Source organism: Jaculus jaculus, chromosome 1 (assembly GCF_020740685.1).
Source record: "Jaculus jaculus isolate mJacJac1 chromosome 1, mJacJac1.mat.Y.cur, whole genome shotgun sequence".
NCBI classification, from domain to species: Eukaryota; Metazoa; Chordata; class Mammalia; order Rodentia; family Dipodidae; genus Jaculus; species Jaculus jaculus.
The window spans coordinates 237,347,475-237,364,537 of record NC_059102.1 but is presented as its reverse complement, the minus strand read 5'-3'; the positions used below and the strand labels follow the sequence as shown (position 1 = coordinate 237,364,537).

General features: G+C 37.0%; 1 protein-coding gene across 14 annotated transcripts in view; it reads right to left on the bottom strand.

Annotated features, from left to right (window-relative positions):
* Chd9 (chromodomain helicase DNA binding protein 9) overlaps positions 1–17,063 on the bottom strand; it is a 268,879-nt gene that overhangs the window by 83,265 nt on the left and 168,551 nt on the right. For all 14 annotated transcript variants that reach the window (XM_045161271.1, XM_045161280.1, XM_045161276.1 and 11 more), the window contains 5 exons: positions 16,001–16,122; positions 10,406–10,649; positions 4,200–4,376; positions 682–825; positions 330–585 (listed from right to left, as the gene is read on the bottom strand). In XM_045161271.1, coding sequence (XP_045017206.1) covers positions 330–585; positions 682–825; positions 4,200–4,376; positions 10,406–10,649; positions 16,001–16,122 — 943 coding nt within the window. The remainder of the gene's footprint in view (positions 1–329; positions 586–681; positions 826–4,199; positions 4,377–10,405; positions 10,650–16,000; positions 16,123–17,063) is intronic.

The window sequence follows — 17,063 nt, the reverse complement described above, 5'->3', positions numbered from 1 at the left end:
AAATAAAAATATTTTAAAAAATAAAATAAAAATTTTAAATTATTATTAGAGGACAAAAACACAAACACTAATGGGAATATCCTTTGTCCATGAGGAGACCTCAACTTAAGAAGAACTCTACCCCAAGACAGACTGCACACACTTTTGTTCATAATTTGTGTACTCAAAGTAGACACTTCACAAAATAATCACACTGGCTCTGATCCTGAAAAACTTCTAATTCCTCAGAACACAGACTAGACAGCCATAACACCATGATAGCTGCAGTGTTGTTTATTCATCACTATTTACTGGAAAAGAAAATGTCTTCTGTAATTCCTTTTACCTACCTTTAATAAGATATGGATGGTTGCAGCATTTCCTAAGCTCCATCATGGTATTAACCAAGTTAGGTACGTTAGTTTGTCCTGCTCCTTTGGATAAAAATGAAAAGTTCTTCTCTAAAATAGCTCTGTAGTATTTCTTTTGAATGTTAGTAAGTTCTACTTCAATAATGGTCTCTTCTTTAGGTGCTAACTTCTTTTCCACATCTTCTTTTAATCGTCTCAGCATCATTGGTTTCAGGATAGCTTGAAGTTTTTGCACCTGAATAAAACATGATGGAAACATAAAAAATACCAGTACACATTCAATTAGAAACACAAAATAATTAAGAGATTTGAGATGCTAATTTTAGAATACCTGTTCCTCTGTTTTAAGATCTCCAAATTCTTGCATAAATGTTGATTCTGAAGGAAACCTTAAGGGTTCAAGAAAGTGAAGAAGGCTGAACAGTTCTTCAACTGTGTTTTGTAGAGGAGTACCAGTCAAAAGCACCTTGTGCTCCTACAGAAAGAGCAATACACAGCAAATAGCATGGTACTAAAATTAAGTGGAAGTTGACACACATTATCAAATGTTCATTGTATTTCAAACCATAATTTTCACAACTCAACTCAAGTGCATCAATATCACTGATATATTAACCAGTCAACTTTCTAAATTATTTATCAATCTTATAATGCATCATTTTGTATGCTATTTTTACCTACTTGCGCTTATAAAAATTCTAAATTTCTGAAATTGAGGTGTTCTAAAACAAATATTATTATTTATTATTATTAATTATTGTATAAAAAAATTTTGTGTGTGTGTGTGTGTGTGTGTGTGTATACACCACTGTGTGTGTAGAGGTCAGAGGACAACCTGTCAGGGTGTTGGTCTTTTCCTTTCACCTGGTTAAAGACATGGTGTCCCTTGTTGTTTGCTGCTGGGGACATCAGGCTACCCGGTCCACAAGCTTTCAGATGATCTCCTTACTCTGTCTCTCATTGCCATTGGCACAGTGAGGCATGAGCCACTTTGTCTGGCATTATGTTGTTGCTAGGGATCTGATATCTGGGCAACAGACTTGAGGAACAAATGTCTTGAGCCACAAAACCATCTCCCCAGCCCAGAAATAACGTTTTGTAAGAACCAAAAGGTTGTTTCTTTGCATTCAATTGTTAGTAGGGTAATCTGGATGTCATCATTTAACTTCTCACAGAAGAATATGTTGCCAAATTATTCAGGTTTTATAACCCAAAAATTTAAGGGACTAACTGAAATATGCTTCCAATGTAAAACTCCAATGAAACTTAACCTAATAGTAAAAAGAGAAAATAGGGGCTAGAGAGATGGCTTAAGTGTCAAGGTGTTTACCTGTCACAAGCCTAAGGACCCAGGTTTGATCACCAAGTACCCACATAAGCCAGAAGCATAAGGTTGTACATGTTCCTGGAATTTGTTTGGAGTGACTAGAGGCCCTGGGATGCCCATATTCTCCTTCTCTCTCTGCCTCTTTCTCTCTCTCAAATAAATAAACAATTTAAAAAAAATAAAGAAGACAATAACATTAAAATTATCATCTAAGGCAGGGCAAGGTGGGGCGTGCCTTTAATCCCAGCACTCGGGAGGCACTGATAGGAGGACTGGCTGGGAGTTCGAAGCCACCTTGAGACTACATAGTGAATTCCAGGTCAGCCTGAGCTAGAGTGAGACCCTTCCTTGAAAAAAAAAAAAAATTATCAAAAATTTGATTTGAAAATACTTTTAAATTCAGTGTATATTTAACATATATTTATATAAATGTCTATGTACGTCCATATATATGTATAAGAAATAACATGGGCTGGGGAGATGACTCAGTATTAATTCCCTTGATTGCAAAGTATGCTGACCCAAATTTGATCCTCATCAGCACCCATATAAAGTCTGCTGCACTGGAAAAATGGCTCAGTGTTTGTTTATTTATTTATTATTTGACAGTGACAGACACGGAAAGAGTGAATGGAAGGGGGGGGAGGGAGGGAGGGAGGGTGCATTAGGTCTCTAGCCACTGAAAACAAACTCCAGACACATGCACCACCTTGTGCATCTGGCTTATGTGGGTCCTAGGGAAACAAGTCTCGAACCAGGGTCCTTAGGCTTCATAAGCAAGTGCTTAACTGCCAAGCCATCTCTCCAGCTCCCGATGGCTCGGTACAGGTTTGCAAAGCCAGGTTTGGTTATCTATTACCCACATAAAACCAGATACACAAAGTGGCACATGTATGTGGAGTTCATTTGCAGCATAAGAGACCCTACATGCCCATACTCTCTCTGTTCACAAATAAGGAAATAGAAAGAGTTTTGTTAAAAGCCTGGTGCAAAGTGTAGCATGCATCTGTGATCCAAATGTACCTATAAATGAGCCAGGAGAATCTGAAGCTAGAAGGCCATTTGTTTACACTGGCATAGTCTGACATTTGTTTGAAGCAGCAAGAGACCCTGTCTCAAAGAAGGTGCAAGAAGAGCACAGATGCCTCAAGGGTGTCCTTTGGCTATGGTATTCAAGCACCCATAAAAACACACACACATGGGAGGGGGGAGAACACTTTTCAAAAGCCACAGAAATATAAATACTGAGTGAGGAGTCAAATATGGCGTCAGTATACTCAGAGAGGTAATAAAAAGAAGCACTTTCATTTTTCTTATATGTGGTTCTGCCTATTTTTTTCAAACACTGATATACTAATTATATGATACTAATTAAAAATAAAAATGCTAAAAACAGACATTTGAGAGAAGCAAACACACTAACAAAAATATGACCTGAAGCCAGGCATGGTTTAATCCCAGCAATGGGAAGGCAGAGGTAGGAGGACTGCTGGGAGTTCGAGACCAGGCTGTGACTACATAGTAAATTCCAGGTCAGCCTGGGCTACAACGAAACCCTACCTTGAAAAACTAGAAAGGCCTGAAGAGTTTCCACTATTGCTGGGTGTGGTGGCTCATGCAAAAAAATCAAAGCACGAGGGAGAAAGAGGGGCAGTTCAAGGCCAGTCTGGGGTTACAAAGTGCGTTCCACATCAGCCTGGGGTACAATGAAGACAGTGTTTCAAAACTAAACTAAACTAAAGAGAAATTCCATGATTAACTATAATAAGCATGCTACGCATATAGAGTTGGATTTCCTTCTATCATAATATAGGTTTGGTGAAGAAGTAGCTTTTTTATTACAACTGAAGGCTCAAAACTTATGTTCTTATTTTCTTTTCACTGTTACATATCTACAGAGAATTTTTTTTTAAATTTAAGAAATTACTAAACATGGTCTTAAAACATAGTAAGACTTTGTTCCTCATACTAACATAGGCAAAAAGAAAACAAAACAACTCAATTAACACAGATAGGATGCAAATGCATCTACACTATAAAAGCTAAAAATAGGGGCTGGAGAGATGGCTTAGTGGCTAAGCACTTGTCTGTGAAGCCTAAGGACCACAGTTCGAGGCTCGATTCCCCAGGACCCACATAAACCAGATGCACAAGGGGGCGCATGTGTCTGGAGTTCATTTGTGGTAGTTAGAGGCCCTGATACACCCGTTCTCTCTCTCTCTCGTTCTCTCTCTCTCTCTCTCTCTCTCTCTCTCTCTCTGTCTCTCCGTCTCTTTCTCTTTCTGTCACTCTCAAATAAATGAAAATAAACAAAAAATTATTTTAAAAAAGCTAAAAATAAAGTGCATTATTGCTGACTCTCTATAATCTCTTACTGTAAAGTAATAAAACAAAATGATTATGTTAGTGCCGTGCATGGTAGAGCATGTATTTAATCTTAGCACTCAAGAAGGTGAAGTAGGAGGATCTCTGTGAGTTCAAGGCCACCCTGAGACTACATAGAAAAAGATTATGTTACTTACCAGATTCATGAGTTTCAGACCTTCTAGGAGTTTACAATTTTTATTTTTTAATCTGTGTGCTTCATCAATAATCACACATCGCCATTCAATTGCATTAAGCTCTCCACAACCTCCAAGAATCATTTCAAAAGTAGTGATGATGGCTTGGAATCTGTAAGCTCCTCGAATGATGCGTCCCTAGAAATTACCAAATAAAATATATTACTAAAATATCTTAATTATTTATTCTGTTAAATAATATAGAAGTACATTAATAACATTTATTATCAAAATCATTTGCCACTAAAACTTTTAATGATTCAGACACTTAAAGTGTCTTATCACAGAACTATGTTTGTATCATTAGAACTATATGTATACCTGCAAATTTATATCATTTAAAATTATATCTAAATAAGTATTTTCTGGTAAAAATGTTTCAAGAAACTTTTAAGCACTGTTTTAGTAATTTTAGGACAATAAAGATATGATTGGGATGTGTAGCTCATTTGGTTTCCCTAACATGGATAGGGTTCTATCTACAACATCGTACACACTTGCTATGGTGGTACATGCTTATAATAAAGCACTCAGGAGATTAAGACAGGAACATCAGAAGTTCGAGGTCATTCTTGGATATAAATTCCAGGACAGCTTGGGATAACGTGAAATTCCAGGATAACATAAAATCCCATCTCAAAAAAGTATAATAAAGTAAAAGATAAAATTAAAAAATAGCTAAGCATGGTGGCTCACACTTGTAATCCCAGTATTTGGAGGGCAGTAGCAAGTTTAAGGTCAACCAGGGCTACACAATGAGACCCTATTGAAAAAAACTGGAAGGAGCCTATCACGGTGGCACACGCCTTTAATCCCAGCACTCCTGAGGCAGCTCTAGGAGGAGTTCAAGAGTTCAAGGCCACACTGTGAATTCCAGGTCAGCCTGGGCTACATTGAGACAGTGCCTTGAAAAAAACAAAACAACATCAACAAAAAAAGAAAAAAAAAAAAAACACTAGAAGGAAGAAGGGAGAAGAGGAGGAAGGAGGCAAGAAGAATGGAAGAAGAATGAGAGAAGGGAAGCAAGTCAGAGAGAGGGGGAACGGACAAAAGTAAATATTTGGTCAATGAAGTTTTAGTATTAATGTTTACTGCTTATATCCATGCATTCACACTTACAATGTCAAACGAACATTAAGTATCAAAATTAACCATGCAAATAATTTATTCAGAAAATATTTTTGAGAGTCTATGTGCCAGACTGTCTAGTCACTGAAAATACATAGTAGTAAACACAATGGACACAAGTAATTATCTTAGTGAAACTTAATTTTAATCATCCTCACATGAGACATAACCAATATGAAAATAAAGAGGTTTTTTTTTTTAAAGTTAAAAAGCAGTAAGGGCTGTGACATACAACAAGGATGTGGATAAAGGCATGACATTCCACTTCTACATACAGTGGGCATGTGACACACGAGCAGAGACAGCATGTGCTGAAGGAGGAGACGGCTGTGTTGACCTCTGAAGATCTGGAGGAGAATGTATGTGTTCCTGGTAAAAGTAGCAGGTACAAAAAAGTCCTAAGGTACCTTTGATAAGACTCAGACAACAGCAAGAAAGACAAACAGGTTCAAACCCAGTGAATTGAGAGGGCACAGGCTGACAATATAAGAACTTGAAATTAATAATAAGGACACTGGCTCTTACAATGAGCAAGCAACTACTGAGAGGATTGGAGAGAAGACATTTAAGAGTCTCTGGCTATTGTGATGAAAACAGTCTGAAGAAGCAACAGACAGAATCACAGAAATCAATGAGTGCAATACTACAAGCTTGAAACCATTATTGGAGATCATGAGAAATGGTCAGTTCTAGATATATTTTGAAGGTAGTACCAACAGGGCTTTCTAAGGGTAAGTGTAGAGTGAGAAAAGAGAAGAGTCAAATTTAACGATAAAACTTTAGGTTGAACTACTAGTATCTGAAATTGGTGCTCACTAACATGATTTTGGTTTTTTATATTAAGTTTAACATGTCTATTAGCTATGTCCAAGTAGAATTATTAATTAGGCATTTAGATAAATTCTAAAATGTAGAAGAGTTCGTAACATAGATTGGGGAGTTTCCAGTAGTGAAAAGTAACTTAAAGTTATGCATAAGAATGAAAGGGTAAGCCACAAAGTTTAGATGAGCAGTAAATGAAAAGGAACTGGCAAAGGGAACTTGAGAGGGAATAGGTGATGATTCAGAGAGCACTAGTCTAGGAATCTAAATAGACTGATTAAACAATGCTGAAAATACAAACTGGTATGTATTAAAAGAAAGAAAATGCTAAGTACTTAGAATTGCATATTTTCATTTAGCCTTTTTTTTTTTCTTGGTTTTTTGAGGTAGGGTCTCATTCTAGCCGAGGCTGACCTGGAATTCATTATGTATTCTCAGGGTGGCCTCAACTTCACAGAGATCCTCCTAGCTCTGCCTCCTGGCACTTTGATTTTTTTTTTTTTTTTGGTAAGATTATCTCAATGGAATTTCAAAGGGGAAAGTGTGGGGAGGGAGGGAATTACCATGGGATTTTTTTTATAATCATGGAAAATGCTAATAAAAATTTTTTAAAAAAGAGTATCTCATAATGGTTGCATACTGGTCACTAAGTTGACAGTAACACTAGTAAGATGTTTTTAAAAGAGGTCTAAAGCACAAATCAATGGCATTTACAAAGATCTGAAAACATGGGATATATTATACTTAAGTTGACATTATAGTTTTTAATAATAAGGGTTCTTTGGTCTAACTGGTTTAACCTTAAGAATGGGCCTATTGGGCTAGAGGGATGGCTTAGCGGTGAAGACGTTTACCTGCAAAGCCAAAGGACCTAGGTTCGATTCCCCAGGACCCACGTTAGCCAGATGCACAACGTGGCGCTTGTGTCTGGAGTTTGTTTGCAGTGGCTAGAGGCCCTGGTGCACCCATATTCTCATTCTCTCTCTCTCTCTCTGTAAGTATGTGTGAAATAAATAAATAAAAATATTTAAAGCAAAAAGAATGTGGCTATTTCCTCTGCATTTAAAACAATCTACTTTCTAATACAAAATAAGCTCAGCCTGACCTGAAACACACTACATAATTGAGGATGACCTCAAACTTTTGATCCTCTTGCCTCCACCTCCCAAGATGATAGAATTATATGTGTGCCACCATGTTAGGTTTATGCAATGCTGGGCTTCATGGATGCTATGCACACACTCTACCTACTAATTGACAATCCTATCCCACACATAACTTATTTTTTTCTTTTATTTGAGATAGAGAGTAAGAAAGAGAGAGGGGAAAGGAATAGAGAGAAAGAATGCCAGGATCTCTAGCTATTGTAAATGATCTCCAGACACATGCACCACCTTGTGCATCTGGCTTATGTGGGACCTGAAGAATCGGAACTGGGTCTGTAGGCTTTGCAGGCATGCTCCTTAACCACAAAGTCATCGCTCCAGTCCAACGTAACTTTTTTCACCTCAGTTTGCTCTTGTATAAAGATAGTTTAAGAAAGTCTATTTTGACGGGTGTGGTGGCGCACGCCTTTAATCCCAGCACTTGGGAGGCAGAGATAGGAGGATCACCATGAGTTCAAGGCCACCCTGAGACTACATAGTTAATTCCAGGTCAGCCTGTACCAGAGTGAGACCCTACCTCGAAAAACCAAAAAAAAAAAAAGAAAGTCTATTTTTGTAGCTACTGAAATTATTTTGGAAATTACAATAAATAAATGTATCAAATCTGAAAAATAGTCTAATTTATAAGATTGTAACTACAAGGATTAAGTAAGCTACTTACTAGATTGACTGGCACATGGTAAATAAATATCTGTGGGTAATATATTTTTGTTCCTTTTCACAGGGCCTGTGGAAAATTGTACCACATTTACACTTCTACTATTTTCAAGTTTTTATTAACTTGAAAAAAGCAGGAGGAAATATTCAATAAATTTCTATTAAAATATATTTGTAAGGTTAAACTTTAATACTAGTAGTTATTATATAATATTCAGTTTATTTATTTATTTAATTTTTTTAGTTTTTAAAGGTAGGATTTCTATCTAGCCCAGGCTGACCTGGAATTCATATGTAGTCTCAGGGTGGTCTTGAACTCACAGCGATCCTCCTACTTCTGCCTCCTGAGTGCTGGGATTATAGGCTTGCGACACCACGGCCGGCTATAATATTCAATTCATTATGCACTAAGAATCTTTCGGCTTTTGGTCTATCACATTTATACTTCAGTATAACAATTATGTTAAATGAATTAGCAGTTACAAATCTCTAGACATCTCAGGATTTTTGTTCAGTCTCCTATAAAGAAATAAGGTCAAAAGCTGGACATGGGGGCACATGAGACAGAAGGACTGCCTCAAATTAGAAATTTGAGGATAGCCTGGGTTACATAGCAACACACTATGTTAAACAATCCTTTTTATGATACTACAGAGCTTTAACATTCTGTAGATATTTGATTAAGAATAATAACCCATGAATTGGGAGATGGTTCAGTGGTTAAAGGTGCTTGCTTATGCAAGCCTTCTGACCTAGGTTCACTTCTCCAGCACCCATAAAAACAGATGCACAAAGTGGCTGACGCATCTGGAGCTTGTTTGCAGTAGCAAAAGGCCTGGTGTTCTCATACTCTCTCTCCCTCCTCATAAATAAATAAAAATAATTTTAAAAAAGAAAAGACTGAGGTTGAGATTTGGCTCAGTGGTAGAGTGCTTGTCTATCAAGTACAAGGCTCTAGCATTAATAATACTGTACTAATATAAATAACAACAGCAGTATCAGTAGCAGCATGTAAGGAAATCACACTACCACCCAAGAAGCTACAGACTCTCAAAATGCATACTGGGCATGGTGGCGCACGCCTTTACTTCCAGCACTAGGGAGGCAGAGGTAGGAGGGTCACAGTGAGTTTAAGGCCACCCTGAGACTACATAGTGAATTCCAGGTCAGCCTGGACTAGAGTGAGATCCTACCTCAAAAAAACAAAAAACAAAAAACAAAACAAACAAACAAAAAAAAAAACAAACAAGCAACAACAATGACAAAGCAATGATGGTAGTTTTCTACATAGCCAAACAATAATTAAAGGCTTATATAAATGCTTAATTTCATATACATGAAATAGTTTCAAATTTGGAAGCAAGAGGAAAACTGAGATTAGGGGAACAAAATCAGTTAACTCCTTCATGGTCAGCCTCAAATAGGTAGGTAACTGATAGGAAAAAGCAGAAGGCTATGTATATAATTTTCTTTCAACTTCTACTATTATCACATGGCCTAGCAATATTTGATAATAAGGATCCTTTTAGAATAGAGCAGTGTTAAAAGAAAATGGGATATTAAGGTGCTACTGCTGGGGTGGTGACTCATACCAATGATCACACCAGTGGAGAAGCAAGTAAGTTTAAGGTCAGCCTGGGTTACAGAATGAGACCCTATCCAAGAAAAACAATCTTTTTAATTAGATAGATTCTATTCAGGTAGAGTACCAGATAATAATTTGGTCTGAATTATGTGTATTGATTTTGTTTCTTATTTACAATTTCAAGGGTTTTTTTTTTTTCTGAGAAACTCCTATAAATATTCAAGATTATAACCTAGAATTTCATGTTTTTAGATTTCCTGCTGGAAAATTTTTTCTTAAGTGGTCATTGCTCTCTCTTTTTTTATTAGTAATCAAATAGAGGGCACCATGCATGTTAGGCAAGTGCTCTACTAATGAGCTGTATCCCCAACCCACAAACCAAATTTTTAAAAGAACCTAAAATCAAAACTACACTGAACATAAAAAAGAACCTGTAATCTTACTTCAACAGGTATTTAAATCCATGGTATTCACTGAAGATTAAATGTTTTAAACAGGTAGAAACAAAGCAGTGACAAACTTATTTCTAAAAATAAATGCATACTTTAAAAGAATTAGTAAAATAATTATTCAAGTTGAAAATTTTGCACATCTATATAACTCAGCGTATTTTGGTATAGAGATGTAAATTATTAAACTTAAAAGTCATTGCTCTTTTCAGGTACTACAATCTATTGCACATGAATATGAACAATCAGAGCTTATGATAAGAATTAGGCATGTATCTATCTTAAGTTTAAAATTATTAGTGTGTAATGTTTATCTTTTTAAGCCCTGATCTTTTTAAGTAAGCAAGATCAATAACATACCTGTGAATCCCTGAAGTACATCTCATATTGCTGTATCATCTGTCTGCTAATCAGGCTCCCATGATAAACCACAACATTAATATCCGTCCAAGTACGAAATTCTCTCTCCCAATTAGCAATGGTAGAAAGTGGTGCAATAATCAGGAAAGGTCCTCTTATACCAGTCAGAAGGATTTCGTAGAGGAATGTAATTGACTGAATGGTTTTGCCAAGACCCATTTCATCTGCTAAAATGCAGTTTCGTCTGAAATAAACAAATATGTTAGCCATGCATAGATTGGGTTTTTAAACACTACATTTTCAAAGATAAATATATATAAATAAATAACAATCCAATTAAAAAACTTGCATTTATAAAAACAAAAAAGTTGCTGAAGTGCAGAGTAAGATTATAATTTTAATATATCCTGCAAAAGGAAAACTAAAGATTTTAAGCTCCAAATAAAGATATTGCCCATTATATATTTGAATTTTTTTTAAGAGTGAAAAGGCAAGAGCAAGGCAAATTAAATATTTATTCAGGAAGCATTTATTAAATACCTTCTATTATCTCAGGACAGTATGAGAAGATGGAATACAAAAGAAATAGAACATGTTCTCTGCCTTCCAGGGGCTTGTATCTATTAGAGAAGCAGACATGCAAATACATAAATAATCATGCAATGTGCTATTGTAGAAGAATAAATTTAGCACTGGCTTTCAACTGTGGCTATGCATTGAGAGAACCCATAATGCTTGAAAAAAAAATGAGGCCCCTCCTTTATACATTTTGATTTAATGTGTATGGAATAGGATCAAATCCATTATAATTTTTAAAATAAGTTCCACAGATGATCATGCTATGTAGCCAGTGAAGAATGATCAGAATAGAATTTCTTATAGAAGTTCAGAGGAAGAAGTGACAATAAACAGCAGACTGGCTAGAACAGAGTAGAAAATGCCAGAGGAGGTCAATTATGAAGAAGGGGCAAATAAAAGGTCCAGAAGTATAAAAAACATGACTACCTGGGGGATCAAAAGTTGCCCACTATTATGAACATGGGAAGGTAAAGGGAGAAGAGATTAGTGAGGTAAGAGCCATAACCAGAAAAGGTTAGACATCATTCTTTTTTAAAAAATTATTTTAAGGGTTTTTTGGGGTTGATTTTATTTATTTGTTTGTTTGTTTATTTCAGAGCGACAGATAGAGAAAGAGGCAGATAAGAGAGAGAGAATGGCCAGTCCAGGGCCTTCATCCACTGCAAACAAACTCCAGACATGTGCGCCCCCTTGTGCATCTGGCTAACATGGTTCCTGGGAAATTGAGCCTCCGAACTGGGGGTCCTTAGGCTGCACAGGCAAGCGCTTAACTGCTAAGCTCTCTCTCCAGACCTAGACATCATTCTTTTATGGAAGGATGGGCATTAAAAAGTTTTTAAAAGTCAGGTGTGGTGGCTCACACCTTTAATCCCAGCATTTGGGAGACAGAAGTATGAGATCACTGTGAACTTGAGGCCACTCAAGTTCTACACAGTGAATTCCAGGTCAGTCTGGACTAGAGTGAAAACCAAACCAAACAACAACAACAAAAAACCCAGGAAGTGAGTTCAAGGCCACCCTGACATGACAGAGTTAATTCCAGATCAGACTGGACCAGAGTCAGACCCTACCTCGAAAAACAAAACAAAACAAAACAAAACAAAACAAAACAAAACAAAACAAAACAAAACAAAACAACAACAAAAAAAAAAAAAAACCAGGAAGGTTAAGTTTTGATTCTGGTTGTAGTGTGGACATCAGAGAATGAGGTGAATTGAGGTTAGGACACTAATTGATTGGGTGCTGTAATAGTGGTACAGGGCAGAAAATGTAGACGTGTGGTGCTAAAAGAGAAGAATTATTGGGTGGAACTAATGTCTGACTTAATGATAGGTGAGAATGAATTGGTCCTAGTAACAGTAGGTACCTGGGGGCTAATAGGCAGATTTTAGTTCTGTTGATTAAATGATCTACTATGACTGAACTAGTTTGGTTGATTAAATGAAAAAATTGCTGCCAGTCATTTATGTAGCAAAAGACAAATAGAAATATGGGACCAGAGCTCAAGGACCTTAGAGATAAAAGTATGGAACCATGCAAATATTATTAGTAAGTACAGGTGGGAAACGGAGAGGATGTGCAGATGGCTAAGGGAGTACAAACCTGAAACCTGAGAGAAGAACTAAAGATGCAACTAAGAGCAAGGGGAAAAAAAAAAAAACAGAATCAAAAATACGGAGGAAGAGAAATCAACAAGTTATTAAAAGTAATAGTCAGAGATAACTAGGAGCCATAGTGTGTAAGATTTGGGGGACTAGAAAGGGGAGAATGTTTGAAGACACAGTGAATGGGGAATGGGGAGATGGCTCAGCTGTTGAAGGTGCTTGCTTGAAATGTTTGCTGACATGGGGATCATAAATTTGAGGCCAGTCTGTTATAAATGGTGAATTATAAGTCAAGCCCAGATTACAGAGTGAGACTGTGTCTCAACAAAAGGATGGAAGGAAGGGAAAGAGAGTCTGAAAATGAAGTGTAGGGAAGGAGATCTAAGCTGTAACTGATGGAAAATGGAAATGAGAGCTAGTGAAGGCTATTCTATCTAAAAATCTGTCCGGGAAGTTACAAAGTAGGCTCATGGAATTTAGAAGGAATAGCAAGAGCCCAGGAATTTATGTTTTTTATTTTGTTTTTGAAGATAAACTCGGGGCTGGAGAGATGGCACAGTGGTTAAAGGTGCTTGTATGTACAGCCTGATGGCCTAGGTTTGATTCCCCAGTACCCATGTAAATCCAAATGCACAAAGTGGTGCATGTGTCTGGAGTTTTAAGTTCATTTACAGTGACAGGAGGTCCTAGCATGCCCATCCTTTCTCTCTCTTATGTCAAACAAATAAATAAAAATATTTTTAACAAAACATAAACATGGGGCTGTAGGGATGGCTTAACAGTGAAGGTGTTTGCCTGTAAGTCCAAAGGACCCAGGTTCAATTCCCAGGACACACACATCAGAAGTTTGTTTGCAGTGGCTGGAGGCCCTGGCATGCCCATTCTCCCCTCATCCTTTCTCTGTCAAATAAATAAATAAAAACTAAATATTAAAAAAGAAACATAAACACATTCCAAGATTTAAGCAAAGAAAACAGTCTGCCAGGATGGTCTAAAGATAGTACAAGAAAAGGATAACTTACTGAGTAAAGCTCTAGAAGACTGGAGGAGACAGCATGTAAGGGGTTGAGGTGGCATGATTAATTCTGGACTTGAGTGAAGACCTAGAAATTGTCTAGGAAGTTACAAAGCAGGATCGTGGCACTTAGAAGGAATTCTGACACATGCACCACTTTGTGCAGCTGGATTTACATGGGTACTGGGGAATCGAACCCAGGCCATCAGACTTTACACCCAAGCGCCTTTAACCACTAAGCGATCTCTCCAGTTCTTTTTTCTTTAATTTAGTTTTATTTACTTACTTTTTTCTTTTGTTTTTTGAGGTAGGGTCTTGCTCTAGCCCAAGCTCAAGCTGACCTGAATTCACTATGTAGTCTCAGAGTGGCCTTGAACTCACAGCAATCCTCTTACCTCTGCATCCTGAGTGCTGGGGTTAAAGGCATGTGCCATCATGCCTGGTTTTACTAAAAAAAATTTCTTTTCTTTGAGAGGGGTGGAGGAGGAGCTAGGGTGCCAGCCACTGCAATTGAACTCTAGATGCTTTGGCCACCTAGTGGGTATGTGTGACCTCGCATCTGCCTCGCCTTTGTGGGTATGGCTTACTTGGGATCTGGAAAGTAGATTATGGGTCTTAAGGCTTCGCAGGCAAGCGCCTTAACTGCTAAGCCAAATTTCCACCCCATGTTTATCTTTGAGAACAAATTAAAGAGCATAAATTTCTTGATCTACAATTTACAAGAGAAGGGTAACTGAATGAGTGAAACTCTAGAAGAATAGATGAGACAGCATATAAGGGGTAGAGTTGGCATTACTTTGTTCTGGGGGAAAGATCTACAAATTTGATTAGGAAGTTACAAAGACATGTTGTGACACTTAGAACGAATTCTGACACATGAAGATAGAACAACTATAACTGGGAAACGTTATGGATCTAAAGAAAGGCAAGAATTTTAGAATTTCAAACCTACTTTTTCTAAGTTTCTGTATAAAACCAGTCATACACAGAGTTAAGGGGACAGAGGATAAAAGGTGAGAGGAAAAATGGTGAAAGTTTAAAATAGGTAATGTAGAAAATGTAAAGGGTACTGATGAGGTAAGACAGGCTTAAAAATATGTTAACCATCTTACCTTGATAATTCTTTTGGGGAAAATTATTATTATTTAAAAAATTAGAAATGAGAGAAAAGAACACCATGTTGCTGAAACAGGTCATTCACATTCCATCTAACTAAACTACACAACTCATCAGTACTAAGTGTAAACAAATCAGAAGACAGAGAAATCAAACAGAAAATGAATTTTAAATACAAATAACAAATTTTTGCATTATTTTTAGCAGTACTGCCTTTGCTTGCTATTTCGTATACACTACTATGCTTTGCAATTATGGTGCCAATTTTTGCTTCTTTTGAAATTACTTTTCATCTCAATGATTAATTTTATATTCTACAAAGTATTTTGAACAATTTGGAAAATGAATAGTGATGGGATAATTCATTATATTTCCTTAGTTTTATATTCTACTTCCCATTATTGTTGACAACAACTTCATTTAGTGTTACATTAAATATGAAAGATTTATCTGTACTATACAGAACTAACTGTTGATAGAAAGTATAAGTTGAAAAGATGAAAATCATTGTGTAACACAGCATAAGGTTTATGATTCCAGGAAAGTTTTTTCAAATGTCATTGTTAATCAACATAATTCTTACTGCTATACATTTACATTTATAATAAAAAACATTTCATGATAATAATACAGCAACATAAATACCTATTTAAATTAACATATTTTGGCATATACAAAAAATAGTAATTTTTTAAAGATATACTGCTTACCAGGGTTGAGGAGATGGGTCAGTGGGCAAAAGCACATACCATTTAAGACTGAGGGCCTAAGATGGGCATGGTGGTGCACGCCTTTAATCCCAGCCCTTGGGAGGCAGAGGTAGGAGGATCACTGTGAATTTGAGGCCACCCTGAGACTATGTAGTGAATTCCAGGTCAGCCTGAGCCAGAGAGACACCCTACCTTGAAAAACCAAAAACAAACAACAACAACAACAACAAAAATGAAGGCCTGAGATGGCCTGAGTTTGATCCCTAGCACCCACACAAAAGCTGGGTGTGGCTTTGCATGCCTGTAACCTAGGTTCTGTGGGGAATGTAGATAGGAGAACCACTGGAGGCTCACTGGTCAGCCACTCTGATAACACGTGCAGTTTCAGGGGAAGACTGTCTCAGGGACACAGTGCAGAAAGACAGACAGGAGATGATTTCTACCCTCCTCAGGCTTCCAAATGCATGTGCATACATAGACAGACCACACATACCATACCACCCACATATACTACACATGAATACAAGCCAAAAATAAAAATAGTGCTTGAAGAAAAAAAGATAATACCTACCTATTATACCAGTTGAACAAAAGCCAGTTGAGTCCTTCTAATTGATATTCCCTGAGTTGATTACCATTTTTATATTCCCTGGATTGATCAATTTTCTTCCAAATATTAGAGGGAGGGCGGTCCTTTGAGGAAAAATAAAATAAAATCAATTATACCTTTCAGGTGGTTATCTTCCATACTTACTCATGGAAAAAAACAAAACAAAAAAACATTGCTTTTATAATAATCCTAGAAACCTCTACTTGTACAGTTATGATTAAATTGTATTCTATATTTAAACATCAAATTAATTAAACTCTTCTAGAAAATGGATAAGAAGGCTTGTTTTACAAGTCATTCTATGAAATTCTAATATTAAAATAAGATGGCTGGGCTAGAGGGATGGCTTAGAAGTTAAGGCATTTCCCTGCAAAGACAAAAGACCCACGTTTGATTCACCAGGACACATGTTAGCCAGATGCACAAGGGGGCGCATACATCCAGGGCTGAAGGCCCTGGCATGCCCATTCTCTCTCCCTCTCCCTCTGTCAAATAAATAAATAAATAAAATTATTTTTTTATTTTTGATTTATTTATTTGAGAGCAACAGACACAGAGAGAAAGACAGATAGAGGGAGAAAGAGAGAATGGGCACGCCAGGGCTTCCAGCCTCTGCAAACGAACTCCAGATGCGTGCGACCCCTTGTGCATCTGGCTATCGTGGGACCTGGGGAACCGAGCCTCGAACCAGGGTCCTTAGGCTTCACAGGCAAGCGCTTAACCGCTAAGCCATCTCTCCAGCCCTAAAAATATTTTTTAAAATAAGATGGCATTACAAGAAAACTATAGACCAATATTCCTCATGACCAGAGAGAAAAATTCTTAAAAGAATCATGGATTCCAACAAAACATAGAAAGGGCAGTATAACATGATTAACTAGGGTTATTGCCAGTAATGGAAACAGGTTTAAAATTTTAAATATCAGGCTGGAGAGATGGCTTATGTAGCCTACAACTCATGTGTTTCTCTGTGACTGCTTCCAATGCCTAGATGCAGGCAAGAAAGGGCTCTGCCACTGTGTCA